This window comes from Lampetra fluviatilis, chromosome 31 (assembly GCF_964198595.1).
Source record: "Lampetra fluviatilis chromosome 31, kcLamFluv1.1, whole genome shotgun sequence".
In the NCBI taxonomy this organism is placed as follows: domain Eukaryota; kingdom Metazoa; phylum Chordata; class Hyperoartia; order Petromyzontiformes; family Petromyzontidae; genus Lampetra; species Lampetra fluviatilis.
Genome location: NC_136305.1, coordinates 5,812,012 through 5,833,464, shown reverse-complemented (window position 1 = coordinate 5,833,464; position 21,453 = coordinate 5,812,012). Strand labels below are relative to the sequence as shown.

General features: G+C 44.5%; 2 protein-coding genes across 5 annotated transcripts in view; one reads left to right on the top strand and one right to left on the bottom strand.

The window, feature by feature from the left end:
• LOC144943484 (rho GTPase-activating protein 12-like) overlaps positions 1-4,318 on the bottom strand; it is a 46,004-nt gene extending 41,686 nt beyond the window's left edge. For 3 of the 4 annotated variants that reach the window (XM_078870958.1, XM_078870961.1, XM_078870959.1), the window contains exon 1: positions 3,809-4,318. The gene's annotated coding sequence lies outside the window, so the exon portion shown is untranslated. The remainder of the gene's footprint in view (positions 1-3,808) is intronic. The other variant, XM_078870960.1, reaches the window with a different exon arrangement.
• Positions 4,319-10,495: 6,177 nt separating this feature from the next.
• CCT5 (chaperonin containing TCP1 subunit 5) lies at positions 10,496-21,201 on the top strand. The gene is made up of 11 exons (XM_078870957.1): positions 10,496-10,732; positions 12,728-12,788; positions 13,133-13,297; positions 14,340-14,538; positions 15,150-15,342; positions 16,285-16,434; positions 16,984-17,103; positions 17,676-17,861; positions 18,546-18,683; positions 20,007-20,187; positions 20,682-21,201. Exons 1-11 carry the CDS (start codon positions 10,628-10,630, stop codon positions 20,813-20,815), a joined length of 1,632 nt encoding a protein of 543 aa, XP_078727083.1. The 5' UTR covers positions 10,496-10,627; the 3' UTR covers positions 20,816-21,201.
• Positions 21,202-21,453: the final 252 nt, after the last annotated feature.

Genomic DNA, 21,453 nt, shown 5'->3' with positions numbered 1-21,453 from the left:
TGTATAATTTGCATTATGTAACGCAGGTAAACTCAATTCTCTACTGCAGTGTGCCAAGCCCTGTGGCGCACACGTAAAGGTGTGATGTAAATTGCATACAGTGCATATACCGGTATTACAGTACAGTGATATAAAACATGTGCAAACATTTTGTTTAAGTGAGTTTACAACGCCCCGATAGTTTTCAACCAAACCATATTCTGTGTGTATCCACCAACTGTAATGTAACGTAAAAAAAAAATAAGAGAACTTGCACGTTTTTTTGTGTTTTTGTTTCTAGTGGCAACTTTCAAATATTTTCACTCTCTTGAAACATGGGTACATGTCTAAGATGAAATCAACCGTGGAGATGGAGTGTGCAGGTATTAAACGGAACGCTGCATTGCAAGAGCGTAAGAAAAGATGAAGCCCTTTGGCGGAAGGCCTTCTTCATCCAGCATTGATTAGAAACGTGACTGATGTTTTTGTAAGCACGGTTACGTACTGTGTTCAAAGTTTTATGATATGTGGTCAGCATAACGGACATAAGAGGCTCGTCATCAAAAAATTAACCCGTAAAAACAAAGTTTTTCACTATAAATCCTTTATATGCGTGGCGGCTAGAGTCCTCTCGTCCTCTGGCTTGAGATAGCTGCCACCTATGGGTCAGATGATTGCCTGCCACCATTAAGCAATTGGTAATTAAATATAAAAAAATTTTCCTAAAAAGTGTCAAATTATGGAAAAAAAATTTCACCAAAAAAAATTGTCACGCACAACGAGTCTGTGTGCAAAATGTCAGCTCGATTGGATCACGGGAAGTGGGTTAAAAAACGACCGGAAGATTTGCACGGTCGTAAGCGCGCAAGCAAGCAAGTGAACTTAATACAAAGGATTTAAAAAGCTAGACTTTAATCAAGTTTTGGGCAGTCGGGCATTAAGCATGTGTGTTGAACTTCTTCCGCACCGTACGCAGCCAACCAGTACGAATCGGAAGTGCGGTTTACGCCAATGCGTGGCACTCCTAGACAAAATAATATTAAACATTGCCGTAGCTGACGCGAAATAGCAATTATGACCTATATGCCTAGTGAGAAGATGTACTGCTCCATTTGTTTTGCCATGGAAAACTTTACGATTTTGCGATTATTGTGTCAATAACCATTTAGAGTTAATTGACGTGCAGGTACGACAATAATCTGGTGATGGCACAACAGTGGGCCATCTGGAAAGGCATGATTCTGGGCTTTTTCCAAGGATGCATATGGTTCATCAACTTACTGTGCTACGCACTCACCTTCTGGCTTCAACCTCGTCTTAGAAGAGGAAGAATGCTCCTTGTTTGATTTGAAAACAAAACCCTCCACAACTAAATGTGAATTTCCAGACACATGGCACGGGTTTGGTAGTAATGTAGGAGAGGTCCTAAATTCATACTTCTTTAAATGCTACGGATGAGAAATCACCAGTTTCTGTTCCTATTCTCATCGGTCCCAAACGTGGGATCGCTGAAATTTCTACACATTTCAAGGATGCTACTATCAGCGGAAGGCAGAGCAGCAACCATTCATTGTTGTACTGTACTATGCTCGGATGTCCCCCACCCCAACCTTCACCAACCCGCATTGACGAGCATGAAGTAAGATTTTAAAACGACCCACACAAAAGGGGTGGCCCCAATGTACCTCACCTCTGACTCACAATTGTCCAAAGATGAACACCCAAAGTTGTTTTACCCAAACATGTTATGACTAATGATTGAGCAGACATTCCATTTTCAAAGACCAATATGCATGACGTTGGTTGTTACACCCTACATCTTTAGACACTGGAATCGCTTGTTGGTGGAAACCGCTATTTCACCACTTTTTGGGTGGATAAATGCAGACGATCAGTGGAAACCTCATGGCAAAATTAATAAATTGAACCATGAAAGTGCACAAACTATGCCCTCAGTTTTCAAGACAATGCCAGAAATCTTGAGTCTTAGTTTTACGCTAACACCCACGGTATTTGGTGACTTTATACCATGTTGCGCAATTCCACACGATGGTGTATTCAGTATTTCATTAAGGCCACGTTAACACATTAATTGTGTACAGTACAAGCAGGTGCCATCTCGAGTTGGCAATAACTATGAGGGCTGGATCAAAAGGAAGGGTTCAAATGTCAGGACAGTAAAAGACAGCATTTATTAATATCAACACAACACTCATTCAATAAAAATTTCTGACATTTTAAACCCAGCATTGCAAAATGCTTACACCCACCTTGTCAGAAGCCTGTAGGGACATTTGTACATTACAAAGCCGGTAACATCTAAGGAACCATATATTTTTACAAATTATTGTTACGAAAAATGGTTTAAGTGGCATGTTCCCTAAGTTTTTAATTCAACAGTGTCATTAAAAAAACATACTTTATGTGTTTTATGTAAACAGTAACAGGTGCTTTCGAGGACATCCGGTTAAATTATATAGTACAAAGTACTGTACTGCGTCGATGGGTGCCATGTAAAGTAGACTATTCTGTATATTCTGAGCTTCTGTCTCTATATTAGCATACCAAGTAAAATGTATTATCTCATTAGCATAGAACCCTCCTGATTAAAGAAACAAACCCGTGTTTTCACATTGAGAGTCAATGGGATATAACAGAATGTCTTTGCGTATAACATTTGAATGGGAAACCCACGTATTATATGCTAGTCCAGCCTCTGGACACTAATCCTCCTATGGAATATTCCCCAGTACAAAACTCCAATAGAGGGTCAAAAATCTTGGACCATGCTGCTACATGCAAAGTGTTAACTCCCACCAATATCGAGACCTAATTACTATTCCCAAAGGCACGCCTCTGAGCACTTTACTATTGTTCCGTATAGTATTTACAAATCACCAGTGCACAATAGTACGTACCATAACAACACAGTAACAATGACAATTAGAACATTTCGACAACAGCGAACTCTCAAATATCACAAACCAGGCCCCGCGTTAACCCACTTGCTGAACGAGGCCCTCTCGGAGCCAACGCCGTTCAAGTTGACCAGTAACTTCAACCACGCTGGCGGAGATCTCTGGCACGTGGACGCGTAGAAGTGCAGTACAACACGACGGATGTTGCTGCGTTGGTGGTGGTTGGTGGTGGTGGTGGTGGTTGGTGGTTTGTGGTGGTTGGTGGTTGGTGGTTTGTGGTGGTTTGTGGTGGTTGGTGGTGTTGGTGGTTGTTGGTGGTGGTTGGTGGTGGTTGGTGGTTGTTGGTGGTGGTTGTTGGTGGTGGTTGTTGGTGGTGGTTGTTGGTGGTGGTGGTTGTTGGTGGTGGTGGTTGTTGGTGGTGGTGGTGGTGGTGGTTGTTGGTGGTGGTGGTGGTTGTTGGTGGTGGTGGTGGTTGTTGGTGGTGGTGGTGGTTGTTGGTGGTGGTGGTGGTGGTGGTGGTTGTTGGTGGTGGTGGTTGTTGGTGGTGGTGGTGCCACCACCACCCTAGGCACTAATCCAGGCTTAACCTCTGCTAGAGCTGGTGGCCGAGTTGGGGTGATTATGGACACAGGGCGGACTGCAGAGTTATTGTAGTAAACCTGGCCACGGAGAGTCCAGCATTTTGCGAGTCCGAGACCGACTACGATACAATTACACGAACATTATCTCAAGTTACTAACACTGTAAGGTGTACATGGACACAAGAGTTATTTTAGTAAACCTGGCGTGGAGAATTCAGCACTTCGCGATTCCGAGACCGACCACGATACAATTACATTCACATCATTGGCTTACGTTACTATACTGTAAGACAGGTGTATATATGTAGTATATGTGTGTGTGTTGCTTACCTTAAAGGTCCCAGAATGCGAAAAGGCAAACACGCGTGTCCGCTAACATTGCACGGCAGTGCATTGCGACTACAGTGGTTAATAACCACACAAACCACCGTACTGTACTCCAACAAAAGTCGACGGACCACTTCACGATGGATATTTATTCTTATTTCTTGAATCCTAACAGCTCGGCCCTGCTATGCTCGGTCCAACACCCCTCCGTCGTCCATGTAGCGAGAAGTAATACAGTCAGCACTGTTCGTTAGCGAGCGTTACAAGCCAAGGCACAAGTAACGTGGTGTTGTTGTAATGTTCCCGAAGATAAACTTTAATTGAACCTCTCGCTGTGACCCCACACACACACACCGGCTATGCCTCTCTTGGTGTTATAATCTGACTGCCGTGTCTTGTGGTGTTGTTGTTGCCGGCTGTGGTGGTACACTGTGTTGGTGATATCCGTCCGCTTCGTTCGCTGTGCCCCTGGCCCACTGAACGTCTCGGTCCGGGGCGCACCCCGGGAGGAAAGGGTGCCCCCCCCCTCCCTCCCTCTCCATCCCCCCTCCCCTCTCCATCCCCCCTCCCCTCTCCCCCTCCCCTCTCCCCCTCCCCCTCCCCCCTCCCCCTCCCCCCTCCCTCTCCCCCCTCCCCCTCCCCCCTCCCTCTCCCCCCTCCCTCTCCCCCCTCCCTCTCCCCCCTCCCTCTCCCCCCTCCCTCTCCCCCCTCCCTCTCCCCCCTCCCTCTCCCCCCTCCCTCTCCCCCCTCCCTCACCCCCCTCCCTCTCCCCCCTCCCTCTCCCCCCTCCCACTCCACCCCCATCCCCCCTCCCTCTCCATCCCCCTCCCTCCCCACCCCCATCCCCCCTCCCTCTCCATCCCCCCTCCACTCCACCCCCCATCCCCCCTCCCTCTCCATCCCCCTCCCTCCCCACCCCCATCCCCCCCTCCCTCTCCACCCCCCTCCCTCTCCACCCCCCTCCTTCTCCGGCCCCCATCCCCCCTCCCTCCCCCATCCCCCCCCCCTCTCGTGACCCCCCCCCTCCCGTGATCCCCCCCCTCCACACCCCCCATCCCCCCACCCTCCCCTGATCCCCCCCACCCAGCCAACTCCCCCACCATCCCCCCCCCCCAACATCATCATCCCTCTCCGCCACCACCTCAAGCATCCCCACTTTTAACCCGCGCCATCATCTCTCATCATCATCCCCAACATCATTAACATCATCATCACACCTCCGACTGCGTACGGTGCGAACGAAGTTCAACGCACTTGCGTGCATTGCCGTGCACCATCCCTCCTCTCCTCCCCCTCCCCATCATTCCTCTCTCCCTCCCTTCCTCCTCCTCCTCCCTCCATCCCATTCATCCTCAACCACTGCCGCCCCTCTTCCGGACCGCCCCGTGACGTTCGGCATTCCACCCCCAAACGTCACGTCTCTCGGGGGCAAAGTTTCCTTTTCATTTGTCGATTGATGTCCGCGCAAAGGTGTGGGAACGGCGACAACAACAAACAACAAACGCCACTTAAGTGACGGGGACATCACCACGGCGCCTGTGCCAGACCTGGTGGACTCTTTTTTTTTAGGCCGGTCACGTGAAGTGGCTTAGGCTCTCTGCTGACCTCCGGCCGGTCAGCAGAGAGCCAGGTGCCATGGGTTGACTGACTGAGATGACTGGCAAAATGCACCGCCTGTGCCCCCTACTGTGCCAACTTGCTGTATGTGATCTTGTTGTTAGCGTCGCTCCAATGTCCTCCGTTGTTGCTAGAGGGGCGACTGCCTCCAGCTACCCAGTAGCTGCGTCCTTCACGAACTTCCTTCCACAAAGGCCGATATTGACACCGCTGGTACCAATCTTCGGCAAGTCCACTCAGCCCCACATCCTCTCGTATCGCATCAGCCCAGCTCGTGTCGTGGTCGTTTATCCCCCTTTATCCGGCCAAACAGAAGCTGCTTGGGCATGTCACCGCTGGTCATGCAGCGCAGTTATACAGAGCATAACACTACAAGTTCTCACGTATAAGTGACGTCGTGCTCACATGGGCGTTGATGCATTATTGTGGCGTGTATGCTGTTGACAGCCGTGAGCCAGTGTTGGAAAATCTACATTCCTATGACGAGGCCGATTGCATCCATAGGACAACCATTTGGTGAAAAAGTGGTAGCAATTTTATAGACCCCGGGCTGAGTTATTGAGCTGATGGGCTGAGTTATTCCTCAGCCAGGATTTGAACTCGAAATCTTGTGAATTTCAAGTCACTGCCACCGAGCAACCAAGCTGGTTATATAAACATTACAGGGTGATCAAAATCTATAAATAACATGGAGAAATTATATAAGCATTTAATTGCAAAGCCTCTGTCCCCAAACATTCTCAATACACGAGCCATCACTTTCACAATACTGTACCTATATCCAATCACCCGTTGACCAGGAAGCAAGAAGGTCGTTAGAAATCAGTGGGGTATCTAAAAATAGGTGGCTTTGTATACACCCAACAGCATTCATGTGAAAAGACAGTCATTCATTCACTCTCCCTTAAGAGTTTTCTTTGAGAAATAGAGGAAGTTTCTCCACCTGAATGAGCCCGTGCATGTCTCCTTTTTGTCATTCACAAATAAGTGAAAGATAAACAGCAATCCGACGTGGGAAAAAGTAATTGTCATGGTGAATCCATTGCTGGATAAAGGCGCCCAATTCCGTCGTTATCTCTCACGAGTCTGCGATATGGCAATCCACCGAGTACTGCACCTGAATACAAGCTGATATCATCCCTCCATCTCCTCGGTAACGTCCTCTCAGACACGTTCTATCCCATGGTTGCCGCTTATTCATTATCCTTGAGCATCAGTCACAAACCATTATAGCGACCTATCCTACTCAAGCCCACTTACTTTAATGAACAATAAAGTGTAAATTCTCCTGCTTTCTAATTAAGCAAAAGGCGGACAATAGGTAATTGGACAGGACATTGATGAACGGGGTTTGCAGTTATGTCAGAAGATCTACTCGACTTACACAAACGATATTTATCTTTTTCTCATTGGCGAAGTAGCAAAAGATAAAATAGTATATACATTCGCACACTTGGTTTGTATTCAGCAGCACAAGGAAGTTACTTGTTTATGCAACAAATGCTTCCTTTTTTCACGCTAATCGATACAAAAGATACACGGTAGTGAAGTGATTCATTAGGAAAGATGTTCCTCTATTTCGGACTCCTCTGGGTTCCTATTTATATTTACGGGAGGAGGAATTCCTTCACTTGTACAAATAAAAAAAGTACCCTGGATTGAACCAGAGGTAATTTCAAGCATATTTTGTTTAAGCAGGTGACAAGTGATAAAAAACAGTCTTGGGATGGTCAACTTTGTAAAATAACTCTTTAGCTCAATGGATCTTACCAGCTAAGATCCATTGTCTGAGTCTGAACTAAAAAGACTACAATAGTTGCACATTTTACGTTACCAAGTTGCATCTTCAGTGAACGTATAAAACATTGCGTCAATTACCATTATTTTAATTAACCTGTAATTTCAATGCCAGTCGTATGCCATATTGCGAAACCTCCACGATTTGCACAAATTATAGTGGGAGAGTCAGTTGCAAGTACTGTACTGTCGTTTATGGTCAGTTAATTCAAATGTGTCCCTTCAATTGTGCCACAGGCGGACGCAAAACTCACTGGGTTGAGCTTTTTTAAAATGTTGACAAATAAACGTGGATGAGTGGCTGTAAAGGCGACCAAATGACGGTCAGTACTGCACTGACAAACGCTGAAGTTCTGGGTTAAAATCTCGGCGGATGCCCAGCTTAAACAAATCTCCCAAGCTAGGTCAGCATTGTCTGAACATTCGATTCTCTATTCACACTTATAGCCTCTGCTGGATGAGGGTCTCCCCACGCCCTTTCTGTTTTCAGCGGTCGTTGAACATACTGACCATACTTCACCACATTGGTCGGTGCAGGTTAATAAAGGAGGTGAGCAAGGACCAGTTCGGGTTAATATTCGCCACCGATGTTTGCCGGGACCAGGAATCAAACCCAATTCGCCACATTTCATAGCGCAGTGAACTAACCCAGTGCCAAAGCTTCATCAGAATTTTGGTGTGCATAAAATGTGCGCCATCTATGGACCAGAGTGCTCCCATTTTTTGTGGGCTCAACTAATACAAAGCAGTCCACCACAGTAATTGTATTGCTGATTAATGTTAAAATGTTCATGTTAGGGTTTTTAATGAGAGTCATTTAATATTTTAAGTTTGAGCTAGTGTTTACTATCCCTTTTCTTCACGCTTTGCTCGTAATTTGAAGTACAAATTTATTTTACAGAATTAGGTGTCGTACATTATTTTGTATTGGCAATTCGCATTGTCAGCAACCGTAATTTTACAACCAAGTTTTTGGCATTGGTCCGGTAAATCACAATAACACCGACAAGCAGGAAATAAGGCATGATTGCAGAAATTATTAACAGTTGGAAAGTTTAGCCTGATATAATAAACCATCCAAAATAAATAAATAAAAGTTAACCTTTAAAATGCCATTTCAAACTTGTATTTAGTGGGGTCCCTGAATGCAGAATTCTATATGTAAATGTAAACCTTGCAATTCATTGGAAACAGCCAGATCTGGAGAATTAATTCCTACAGATTAATCCATACAAGCCTAAACATTTATTGAAAATGTAAACGTTCTTTAAAAATGCATAACTTTCCCCTCAATTAGCAATCCCAAGACATACAAACTGAGTTGAAAAAATACAATTCGATCCGGGTAAAAACAATTATTATTGCTGCTCTCAAGAGGGATTTTTGGTCCTGGTCTGAAGTCGCTCTACCCCTACCACTACTGATTCTTACCACCCCTACTGATCCTCCTCACCCCTACTGGCCACATTTCCCAACGTCTTGTCTCTTCTCACATTTCAAGTTCCTAGAATCAACCCACCCGCGCCTGCAACATGGCTTCATCCCAGAGGTCGCAATCGGGTACCCGATACCCGTACCCTACCCGATACCCGGCTACCCATACCCGGCTGGGTATCGGGTACGGGTACCCTACCCGGCCGGGTACGGGTACCTGTTTGCGACCCTGGTGCGGCCGGGTACGGGTACGGGTAAGGATTCAAAACCTGTTTGCGACCTCTGCCCAAACCCCTGTCCAGGGGAAGAGGCGGGGTCGGAACTGAAAGGGGCGGGCCTATAGCAGAAGGGGCGTGTCCTGAAAAGGAAAGGCGCAGAGCCAAAAGAGGAAGTGGGGGGGCTCCAGAGTTTTAACTTCTTCGTTGATTTAAAGTCACAAAAGTGAAGCTGAATTAAATAGGTGCAGCAGGCAGCAAACTTGTAATGCCACAGATGGGGCCACAGGCCAAATAGTTTGAATGAAGTATCCAAACAAGCAAAACGTTTAATCAAATTGGCCGGGCTTTTTTCATAGGGTGCGTCCCTAATAGCAACACGTTATACTACAGTTTCGTTTATAATGGATCATCTTTACGAGGGTTGTCGTGACCCATCCTCCAACCCTTGACAGACGGTCATAACTAACGCATCCACGGTTTAAAACCTGATCATCGGGATCTGTAGAGCTACATTGTTAGCAGCAGATGGCAGTGCAGTAAAACACATGGGTGTACTGTACAGTGATTATACTTATATACTGTACTCCCCTATCTTCACCGACCCGCATTGACCATTGTGGTGAAGTATGGCCAAATAACCCACACAATCACATCTACGGCGTGGGGAGGCCTTCATCCAGCAGTCACAGCTGTCAACCCCGTACGGTTTACTCCGTATTCTTTGTACAGGGAAATTGAGTTTTGAGGTCCATACGGTGTACAGCAGTTTCAATACGGGAAAAACATGTATTTGCCTATTTGTTTGTGTTTTTCCCTTGCGATGGGACTTAGTAGGATTAACGTTGAGATTTATAAGGGCACGGGGTGACCAATAAGGTCAGAATTGGGCTGTAATAAGGTAGGGCACAAGGGGTTGACAGGTTATGTAATGGTGAGTGTACCATGGTGAGTGTACTAGTCCTGGTGATTGTCTATTTGTTTGTGTTTCTCCCTTGCGATGGGACTTGGTAGGTTCTAGATTTGAAGCTTTCGTGACTGCAAGGATTCATACTCTTAGGTTTTTTTCGGTAAAGTAAATTAATAAAAGTAATAATTAAAATAAAATAATTATTTTATAAAATAATTATTTTATTACTTTTATTAATTTTATTTTTTACCTACGTGACTTTACCGAAAAAACCTAAGAGTATGAGGACTTTGTAGGATTAACGTTGAGATTTATAAGGGGCACGGGGTGACCAATAAGATCAGAATTTGTCTCTAATCAGGTTGGGCACTGACAAGGAGTTTGACACAGGCATGGGCAGTGCCCGCGCACGTGCAAGAGATCTAGAGGGTAAACCTCTGACCTAGCAACCCTCTGATTTGCCGCCACCCCTCCAACGGTCAACGGTTACCATGGTAACAGTTGACATTTCCGGTGGGCGCAACCATTACGAAAAACTAATCTTCAACATTGACCCAAACATGCAATTAAAACACACACATTTTATCCTTTCCAGATCTCCGTGTTATTTTTTATAAATTGCTATTTACAATTACGCTATTGCTCATAACGTGTTGATAATTAGGCGCGTAAAGTTTTAACACCCCTCCCGTTAGGCTTCAATAGATCGGTCCGTCGTGACGTCACCTCCCCTCTCACCCGGCGTCCATCGAGGCCGTCCGTTCCAGACGCTTCTGCGTGAAGTGGTTAAATCCGCAGCCATCCGTGCACGTGGACACTTGTAAGGTGGCCGTCGACGGCTGCAGCAAGATGTCGCAAATGGGCACGTTGGCGTTCGATGAGTATGGACGACCGTTCATCATCATTAAAGATCAGGACCGAAAGTCGAGACTCAGCGGCCTGGATGCATTGAAGGTACAGTGCAACCCGGTGTACAGTAGTGGATCTTTCCATCGGCTTCTATGAAACGATAACTACCATTGTGCTTTACTTTTAATTTAGATAATGCGAGAATCGTTCGTGTGTGTGTGTCACTAACAATACGGGTTGGCTTTTGAATGAATTCGTGTATCGTCAAGTCATTCATTCGGGATGTCAGAACAAAGCTACAGAAATGCTTCTCGCACGTTCGGATAATATTCTGCGCGTTTCGTGATAATCTACTTGTACTTTATTCGCATTGAGATCAGCAATGACGCATTTAGGCAGCAGTGTATATAACCAATGACCAAATCGCTCTCGGTACGTCAGATCTCTTCAGACATTGCCTCGATGAATGGATGGTGACCACGCATATTTTAACAAAATGTTGCAGGATACCACGGGTGGCGGCTATGTGGTGGGCAGCAGAGGACGGTCCAGCAAACAATCCTATGTGCTAATGTTACAACGTCTGTGCGTCGTTCCTCACCGTAAAAATCCGCATTGACCAACGCGGTGAAGTTAGTCAAATAATCACCACCACGACCCCGTGCTACGGGCACGCGTGGATGTTAGGCCCCCTCGTACAGGATTTGATCGACACTCGCGGCGGGAGACCCATTCGATAAGGGAGTTTTTTTGGGTGGTGTAACACATGGCACCCAAACTCTTTGGTTCTTTCGGTAAAGTCACGGGAGGTACCTTACCTAAAGTCACGGAGGTACCTACGTGACTTTACCGAAAGAACCAAAGAGTATGGGTGTCCGAAGTCACGAAAACTTCAAATCTAGAATGGCACCCAAATACGCGTGCGACAGCTCCCCCCACCCCGCCCACCATTGGTAGCGTTTGGTGCAGTTTCTCCATTTGAGGATGCGCCACGGGCTCTTGGGATGACTAAAGCAAAGGCAAAAATATATATATAACGAATGTGTAGCGGCGAGTTTGTGCAAAAAAAGATACGTCCTCTCTTGTACAATCAAACGCACCCACAATCGTCAATAGCACTGGCTTGGCAACTGTTATCCATCCACTGCTGGATGAAGGCCTGCCCACACCGCCCTACGTTTCAGCACTGCATGACAACAGAAAGATATAGACGAAGAGGCTGACGTTTCGGGAAATGGGCCCTTTCTTGCATGTATGTTGAACTTCATTCGCACCGTACGTAGCCAACCGTTGCTGATAGAAGGTGCTGTAATCTTGCCGCGTCCCAACACGGGTTTGACGCGTTAGAATATATTGTGATGTCACGAATGACTGACCATTTTTGTACAGTGTATAAATATATATATTTTTCATTACCGAGAATTCAAACTCGTATCGTACGATCTAGGACGTACAACCTAATACAACAAGACCTATACATTTTTGGATTGGAATGTTTACTCCGTGATTCGAAGTCGTACTAATTAAGGATAACAATAACTTACGGTGCTTTATGCAACTGACCATTCATGTCTGTCAGCGGCAGTCGATCATGTATGCACGTGTGGAATCGCAATGACAGCGTGATGCAGAGGTCGCAAACGGGTTTTGATTCCTTACCCGTACCCGTACCAGGGTTGCAAATGGGTACCCGTACCGGGCCAGGTACGGGTAGCCGTTCCCTACCCGTACCTACCCGAAATGAGTGACAAACGGTTACTCACCAGTGACTCACGGCCTACCCGCACCAGGGTCGCAAACGGCTACCCGTACCCGCCGGGTAGGGTACGGGTATCGGGTACCCGGTTGCGACCTCTGGCGTGATGTCAGTATTTGCAGTCCAGCCTATGATGGAGCTGATTGTGGTTGGTGGTTGTTGCACATGGTGCATATAGGGGTGTGGTCCGCACAGTGGCGAGATCATTAGTCTGTGTTGGCCGCATGGATTTGGAATCGGATGAGCTCTGAAGCTTTTTTTCACTGATGTCCAGTATGATGGGGAAAAAGGGTTTGTGATCGTATTGTTATTTGCGTGCTGGTCTGCTTTGTGTTTTCTGACAGTCGCACATTATGGCAGCCAAGTCTGTGGCAAGCACTCTCCGGACATCGCTTGGACCCAAAGGTAATGCATTCTATCGGCGTACAAATAATGTCACTTAACCATTTATCAAACATTTTACCACTGACGATCGCTTGTGTTGTGATCGAAACGTCGTCGTTTATTTTATTTTAATTAATTTGAACCTATCTACATGACTTTACCGAAAGACCCAAAGAATATTTACCACAAAATGAATGAAGCTGATTCTAACATCTATTCTATATGCTTTTCATTTATTGATCCTTTTGGAAAAGGTGTGCGGAATTATATTTAATTCACATGATCTATTAATAATTTTCTGCCTACGTGACTTTACCGAAAGAACCAAAGAGTATTAATGGTGGTGTTCTTACCTAACTTTGTAGGGCTGGACAAGATGATTGTGAGCCAGGATGGCGATATCACGGTGACAAATGATGGTGCCACTATCCTGGGAATGATGGACGTGGAACACCAGGTGGCCAAGTTGATGGTGGAGTTGTCGCGCTCCCAGGATGATGAGATCGGAGATGGCACCACTGGTGTTGTGGGTACGTGACTTAAGTTATGCACCACATCCATTTGCACTGCACTATAGCTTGCTGGAGGACAAGCTGATTATGCCAACATTCATACGTTTGTACATCAGTTATATAGTTTCATGGAATCGATTATTATACTTTACAGAACAAGTTATCAGCTGTTTTATCCAACAAATCTAAAAAGTTATGTATTTTGTTACATAGTAAAATGTAAACCTTTCAAAAATGTTAAGGTTCCATTGGTTATTTACAGAATTAAAATTGTACAACTTAATTAATAACATTTAGAAACCAGTGAAATGTTTAATGGAATTGAACTACTTAATGTTAATATACAGTACATTAGATTAATTACATATGTTGATTAAAAAACAAAATTGAAGGTCTCCCCACGCCATGTCAATTGTAGAGGTTATTTATCCATATTTTGCCATGCTAGTCAGTGCGGGTTATAAAGTGCGGCGACCCAGGACCACTATTTTTCACTTTTCATTATTGTTGCAGTTGTGGCTAGGAATGTAACTGTTTGCTGATTTCAAACGGCAGTGCACTAACAACCACAGCGAGCTTTATTACATAGGTTGAAGTTCTATCTATTTTTCACGAAAATATTTATTTTCAGCTTCCTAAACAACCAAGCCTACTACATCCATATTTTAGTCATCTCTAAATTTAAACAAAACTTTTTATTTTACCAGGTAAGGCCCACTTAGCTACATAGCTCTTTTTTTAAAGTGACCTGGCCACAAATGATAGCTCAATGAAGCGGCTCATCACGTGGAAATTTATGACAGCCAAATACTCGAAATGCACGTTTCTAAATGTGGAGGAAAAAACCGGGTGACCTGGAGAAAATTCCAAGCGACCACGGGGAGAACATGCAAACTCCTGGTATATAGCCGTCAGGGTCAGGATCGAACCCCATACCAGGCGAGGTAGTTAACAATTCGCCACCACAGCACCCATCTGTGAAAGCAAGACGTGCCTATCTTATATACATGGTACTTGGTTGGCTTACGATGTGCTCACCGAAGGCCGGTTTGTGAAACAGTGCTTGCAGGCGCATTGCTCGAGCAGGCCGAGCAGCTCCTGGACCGAGGAATTCACCCGATCCGCATCTCCGACGGTTACGAGCAAGCGGCGCGCGTGGCCATTGCTCACCTTGACTCCATTGCCGAGTCCTACCCCGTGGACCCAGCCAACACCGAGCCCCTCGTGCTCACGGCAATGACTACGTTGGGCTCCAAGATGTACGTGTAGTACAGTATCTGCACTATCTGCACACTAGGAGTCCACCATGGTCTGTGCCTTGTGAGAGTACAGTGATTATAATTAGGTCTCTTGTAGTTGCATTAATCGTTATTCAGTGCAATAATGGATTACACTAGTGTTATCTAATGAGCGTGAACACTTCTGAATGTTGTTAAATCTTGTTTTTATCTCAGTGGCTTCACCGAGTTCCTCAAGCTAGTAATATTTGTGTAAATTGTTATGGTGAAACAAATGTGAATAATGCAGTAAATAAACATAATTTGTATTCAAAGAAAATATCTAATGGTTTGTCCATTGGTCTATCAACCTTTTGGGTTTGTTTCAGCACATGACTGATGAGACTTGTAAGCTTGAAACCCATATAGTTTGCCTTCTTAAACAAATGGTGTTGTTAAACATTGTTTGAGTAGGTCCACGAGCTGATAAACTAAATGACATTTTATTTTAATTCTACCTCGTGAAAGAGTGTCGGGTGGTGGCGGGTTTAACGACACATTTATATTAACGCGATCTAACCAGAAACACCTACATTATGAGCCCCCCGGTATTTGTATTGATTACTTGAATACCTTTTTATGCGCCTGTGTAGTGTGAACCGTTGCCAGCGAATGATGGCCGAAATTGCCGTGAATGCGGTCCTGTCCGTGGCCGATCTGGAGCGCAAAGACGTCGACTTCGAACTCATCAAGGTGGAGGGCAAAGTGGGCGGACGGCTCGACGACACAGCGCTCATCAAGGGCGTCGTCGTAGACAAGGACTTCAGTCACCCACAGATGCCCAAGGTGCTTAATAATGCACGCGTACGCAATACAAACACCGCCCCACAAGAGATTATTTTACAGATCTCTTTCAATCCACTGCAGCGCAGTATAGAGGTGCCCCCACCATGTACCCAACTGACCATGGGGTGCCGTTTGACCACATTTCAACACGCTAGTCAGTGCTTGTTGGTGAAGTGAGGTGCCAGGATGTGGTGGGTCTCAGATATTACACGCTGCTGATGGTAGCCATGGCCACAACTCGTATTCAAGTCACTCGGTTCATAGTGCGATGCGCCAACCACTGTGCCCTGATCCACCTACCCTGATCCACGTACTACAGTAAGTATTATAGCGTTATTGCTTTGTGTTTGGATATATTAATGCCACCCAAAGAATACAAAAATGGCTTTAAAATTAATGTGCATGTAGCACATGTTCGTGCAGTACATAAACATGTGCAGATAAATTATTTTCTTTACAGAGAACACAAAAGGTATACCACACATGCATAATACAGGGTAAAGTAGATACACAGGCCTATATTCCTGCACTATTCACAGTGCAACGTAACCTACAGTCCACACATGTACACAGAGCTGTAGCCTGCAAATACAGTACAATACATATCACATGCTCATGAACCTATACAGTTACGTCATACATTATGTAAGTGCATAAGTTAATGTCTTACATGTTAACTTGTGTAATTTGTTACATTTATATCACACCCAAATATGTGCTTTGATGTATTGATCATGGGTGGAAATATTGGTTCATCAATTAATATCGATTCTTAAGAACACGATACTCAAATAAAATTGTGCTTGTAAGAACTTGGGCGTGAATCATTACACTTCTAATCTCTCACGGACTGTGTGCAGGACAAGGCTTCAATATATTTATTGCACGTTGAGAAGGCCCAGAGACTCAAAATGTTATGATTTGTTCTCCCCCACCTTGTAGGAGGTGATTAATGCCAAGATCGCCATTCTTACATGCCCGTTCGAACCACCAAAGCCCAAGACAAAGCACAAGCTGGATGTGACATGTGTCGAGGACTACAAGGCTCTGCTGCAGTATGAGAAGGAGAAGTTTGCTGAAATGGTCCGCCAGGTGTGTGTATGCTCTCACGACGACAACTGCCTCACCTGACTCCTGCTGTGGACTGCCACGGTGGCGAGATGTTATCTGCCTCGCCTGGTATGCAGGAGGTCGTGGGTTCGATCCCGATATGCCGTGTGGTGGCATGGCGCGATGTGTTTCAAATATGAATAAAGCAAAAATATTTACTCGGATGAAGGGAAATTGGCAAACACGTTAGCCGATTTTATATTTCTGTTAAAGCAGTGTTAATGATGAACATGGTACATGAATTACCTTTTTGTGCATGTGTGTCAATGCACAAGCAGGCCCTTGTAGGTCTGTGATGTACTATTTAATTTTCTGCCAGTGTAATTGTAAAACATTCATGATATCCATTTGTATCATGAAGTACTTTCTTCCACTCATCACCTACCTGCGTTCTATGTCTCTGGCTGAAATGCAGCATGCAAGTAATACTCAGATCCATATTTATTCTCCTCTACACTATTACAGGTCATGTGAAGTTATCACCCTTTGTATAATCTTGGCATTGCCCCTTGTGCATATGTGTGTGTACAGGTGAAGGAAACTGGAGCGAACCTAGCAATCTGCCAGTGGGGATTCGATGATGAGGCCAACCACTTGCTTCTGCAGAACGAGCTGCCAGCTGTGCGTTGGGTTGGAGGACACGAGATTGAGGTTTGTGTTATTTGTTGTACTTCACATGGGGAACCTCCGCTCTATCATTTGTCATGATTCTGTCACAATTCCATTCATGAATATTTTTTTTTATATATATTGTGGTTCATGTATAATCTATAGTGGCAGGGTATTTCATAACCAAATTGCGTGCAATAGATACAATGTATTATGCGCTTGCAGCATTTATAGGAGTCCACTGTTGATGAGACTTAGAATTTCAAAACTAGTCCAGTTTGCTTCACCAATATTGGGGGCAAATGTTGGTCAAGGGGCGTATAAGCGCTGGTTGACTTGAGGTTGTATCTTATTTTAGTTTTTGCATGTTGAAACATGAATTGGAATACGTGAAAAATTCAGGGCACTTATTATTGACACGATTGCATTTTAATCAACAAATCGTGACATCCCTCCTGCCAGTGCTGTCAGAACTTTAATTGTTAGGCCATTAATACACCTGCCTATGTTTAACGCCAATTCAACATTTACGCAGAGTGGATTGATCGTTGCTGACGCTGACGATTGTGAAGTGGACAATTGTGAATTCGCTGCCCCTTTAACGCTGTGCGCAGCTGATCGCCATCGCGACGGGCGGTCGCATCGTCCCTCGTTTCTCCGAGCTGACGGCCGACAAGCTGGGCCACGCCGGCATCGTGCGGGAACTTTCCTTTGGCACCACCAAGGATCACATGCTGGTCATCGAGCAGTGCCACAACTCACGTGCAGTAACCATCTTCATCCGCGGAGGCAACAAGATGGTACGGCGTTCACTGCCACCGCCATCACTTTTTTTTTCGTGTGGTTGGTGGGTGGGAGGGTCAGTGCTGCATCTTTGTACTTGGTTAGAAAGAGGTGCACGCCAGTGGCCAATCCAAAGGGGGGTTAGCGATGAAAACAATCGGCCCTTTTAGACTCTGAATCTTGATATTCCATTGATAATTACCAGAAAAAATACAAATACACTTCCGTGTGATGTAAAACAGGCACGTGTGATGCTTGCTACTCACGCGTGATGCGGCGTGAACCAAAGGCGGATTTAATAACTTCCATTTTTACATCGAGGGTAGTGAACATTACGTGTGCTTGTTTTACATGATTGGACAAAATGAGTTTACCCGGTCTTATCTGTAAGAGAAACTAGCTTTGGTACATCTCATGCATTGCCATTGCTCTGCACCAATGCCTGGGTATGATTTTGCTTGCTCTGCACATCAGATTACACCCTCTCAACAAATTAGGATTTTGGTCAGGAAATAGCTTTTATTCCAAATTTGTGGTATAATTGGTCATCCGTGTAAAACTTTTGAAGCACATAAATGTTTTATTTGTTCCCTGATCGATGTGCTCCCTTTTTCTGTGTTTTATTGTAATTGTGGTTTTATTTAATGGTGTAAAATATAATAACATTGCCTTCATATCGCAACCCCGGATTCTGTTTTTAGATCATTGAAGAGGCCAAGCGCTCCATCCACGATGCTCTGTGTGTGATCCGCAACCTGGTGCGAGACAACCGCGTTGTGTACGGAGGCGGAGCGGCTGAAATCAGCTGCTCATTAGCCGTTTCGGAAGCTGCGGACAAGGTAACGATGGCAAATGATTTGTTTTTAACCTGTTCCAATGATGTACGTCATCGGTTTGTCTTCCGATTCCGGTCTGAACCGGAATAAATGTTGTAATTACTTAATTGGTACTGAGGCTCCCGCAAGGCCATGCGGGGAGGGCATGTGGCACAGTTTGGCACCAGCTATCATCGAGTGCGGTCGTGTCGCCGCAGTTCTCCGCGGTGAGTACAACGTCTTTAAAAACAAACGGCGCTACGCCTCTCTAAATAAAATGAATGCTGAACCGCTTGCGCGTTCCGAGATTCAGCGGTGAACGGGACACCCAACTTGCTACTTGCAGGCATCTTGAAACGGGATAGGGTTAATAAAAGCGGTCTTGTACGCCGGAGCGTCTCGGCTCTTAACACGCGATACCGCGACTTGCATCACATCTCGTCTCAAGCGTTTGACAAGGGCGGCACCCCCTTGGCGCAAGTGATGATGATTTTTTTTCTACGGTAATTATGGGCAATTTCACAAATTGATTGCACCTCAGTAAAAAATTCAGAATTATTCTGAGAATACATATTAGGTGTATGTCACTGTAATTACGTTTTTATATAGAAACAGGTTTATTTTGTAAGAAGGCATTGGGTTTGAGACATAATGATTTCAACTGAAGGCACGATCAGACCAAGTGTGGATACAAATTTCAGTCCAACATCGTTTTACCAGTTCTCCCTTGTGATAAACGGTTGACAAATTATTTCTATTGGTTTACATACTATGCCTAATAAAAAAGTTATTTCATAATTAGATTCATAATTTACCCACACACACCTTTTAATGTGTCTGAAATGTATAACTAATAATCTTGGAACTGCTATATTGGTACGTTTAAGCAGGCTACGTGTGCTAGATCCCTGACAAACAGATGTCTCTTGACCAGAAGTGCATTAAATTTGACAAAATATTAAAATTAGATAGGAATGCCATTTTTATATGAAGATTGATTTACAATGGTTCTAAACACTCATGCATTAACATCCATTCTTTTGCGTGTTTTACATGTGTCAAATCATCGGTTTAAGAAAATCGCATTTCCATTCGTATTTGTCGGAATGTGTACCGTTTTAAGTATCTTCATGAATCCCATGTACAAAAAAAGGTGTGACACAAACTGTCAACGTTCATTAAATTGTATAGACTGTAAATGGTTACATCCCTTTATCGCATGGAAAATTTTGTTCAAGATCAATTATTTACACTGGCGTGGCCTGCATGCGGATTTCGCTGTGGCTGTGTAGTCTCTTACAACAATGTGCTCAACGGACACGCGTTGTGTACCCATGTGCCCTCAAGTGTGCGACCTTGGAGCAGTACGCGATGCGTGCGTTCGCCGATGCGCTGGAGGTGATTCCCATGGCACTGGCTGAGAACAGTGGCCTCAACTCCATTGGGGCTCTTGCAGAGGTGCGGTCTCGCCAGCTGGCTGAGAAGAAACCCTACCTGGGCATCAACTGCATGCAGTCATCTTCCAAGGGTAAATAATTGTCTACTTGGGACACCCTCTATTGCGTGCCTGATTGATGTTCTCTTTCCAAGGAGACTCAAAAGGGGCAAAAGCCAATAAAATTCATGTTGTTTGTAATAGGGCAAAAGCTAAAATGTGCGAAATTAAGCGTGGATAGTTGCACTAGGCATTGAGACCTGTTTTTGTCTAATTAGGAGTATTTGTTTTGAAATCTCAATAATGTGCATTTATTATTGATTTATTCCATCCATTGACATTCGTAAACAAATGTCGAGTGACAATTTTATAAAGTAGCATTACTTTTGTGAAGCGTTTATAGTGATTTGCCAATTCATAATTAAGTTATATGAACAGTTTTCCCCCAAAAATATAAAGTCCTAACGTCTAAGAGTAGATGCAGCATATCATTTTTAGTTACTCTTTTTCACTCCTTTGTGTAGTTTGCCATTTTGCTATCTTCATTTATGATGTGTAATATTTGTGGGTCTTTGTTGTTGTTGCAGGTGACATGAAGGAACAGCATGTTATAGAGACGCTGATTGGTAAAAAACAACAGATCTCTCTTGCAACGCAGATGGTCAAAATGATTCTCAAGATCGATGACATTCGAAGCCCTGGCGAGAACATAGATTACTAAAATTAACACAGGCACCTGCCTCAGCTGAGCCCCCCCCCCCTCTTTGGTCGATGCTTTTCAGACATCCACAGCACGATGTTTACCTGTGGTCCCGTGATGATATAACAACGCTCATAAATTGTACTGCTCTTGCATGTCACCAAAATTAAATTGCTTAACGTGTTGATAAACATTTCTTGACACTTATAATCTTGTACTTGTGTTTCTTGATATCCGCGGTGTGAGACATGTCCATACACGTTTGTACCAAGGTTTTATGATGCATTTCTGAAGGATATTTTTTGTAAGAGCAGCAGCCTACATTTACGTAATGCAAAGTCAAATGTAGTTTTGGAAGCAAGGCTGAGGCACTGATGTTTAAAACTAAATACACCTTATTTGTGTCACCTCATTTGCCTTGTGTTTTTTTTGAACTGTGTGATTATGTACTCCCCTTCGTGAGACTGTCAGAATATTATTGCTTGCATCGGTATGTTCAGATACACAACACGGACAACAGATACAGCCATATGCCAGCTGTGTATGAAATGAGTACATCATTTTTATATTTTTAGATCTCAATTATAGTGTATGCAATAGATGTTTTATTGATATTTGAAGTAATACGTAGGTTTTAACCACTTTTAATTTCAGGTGTT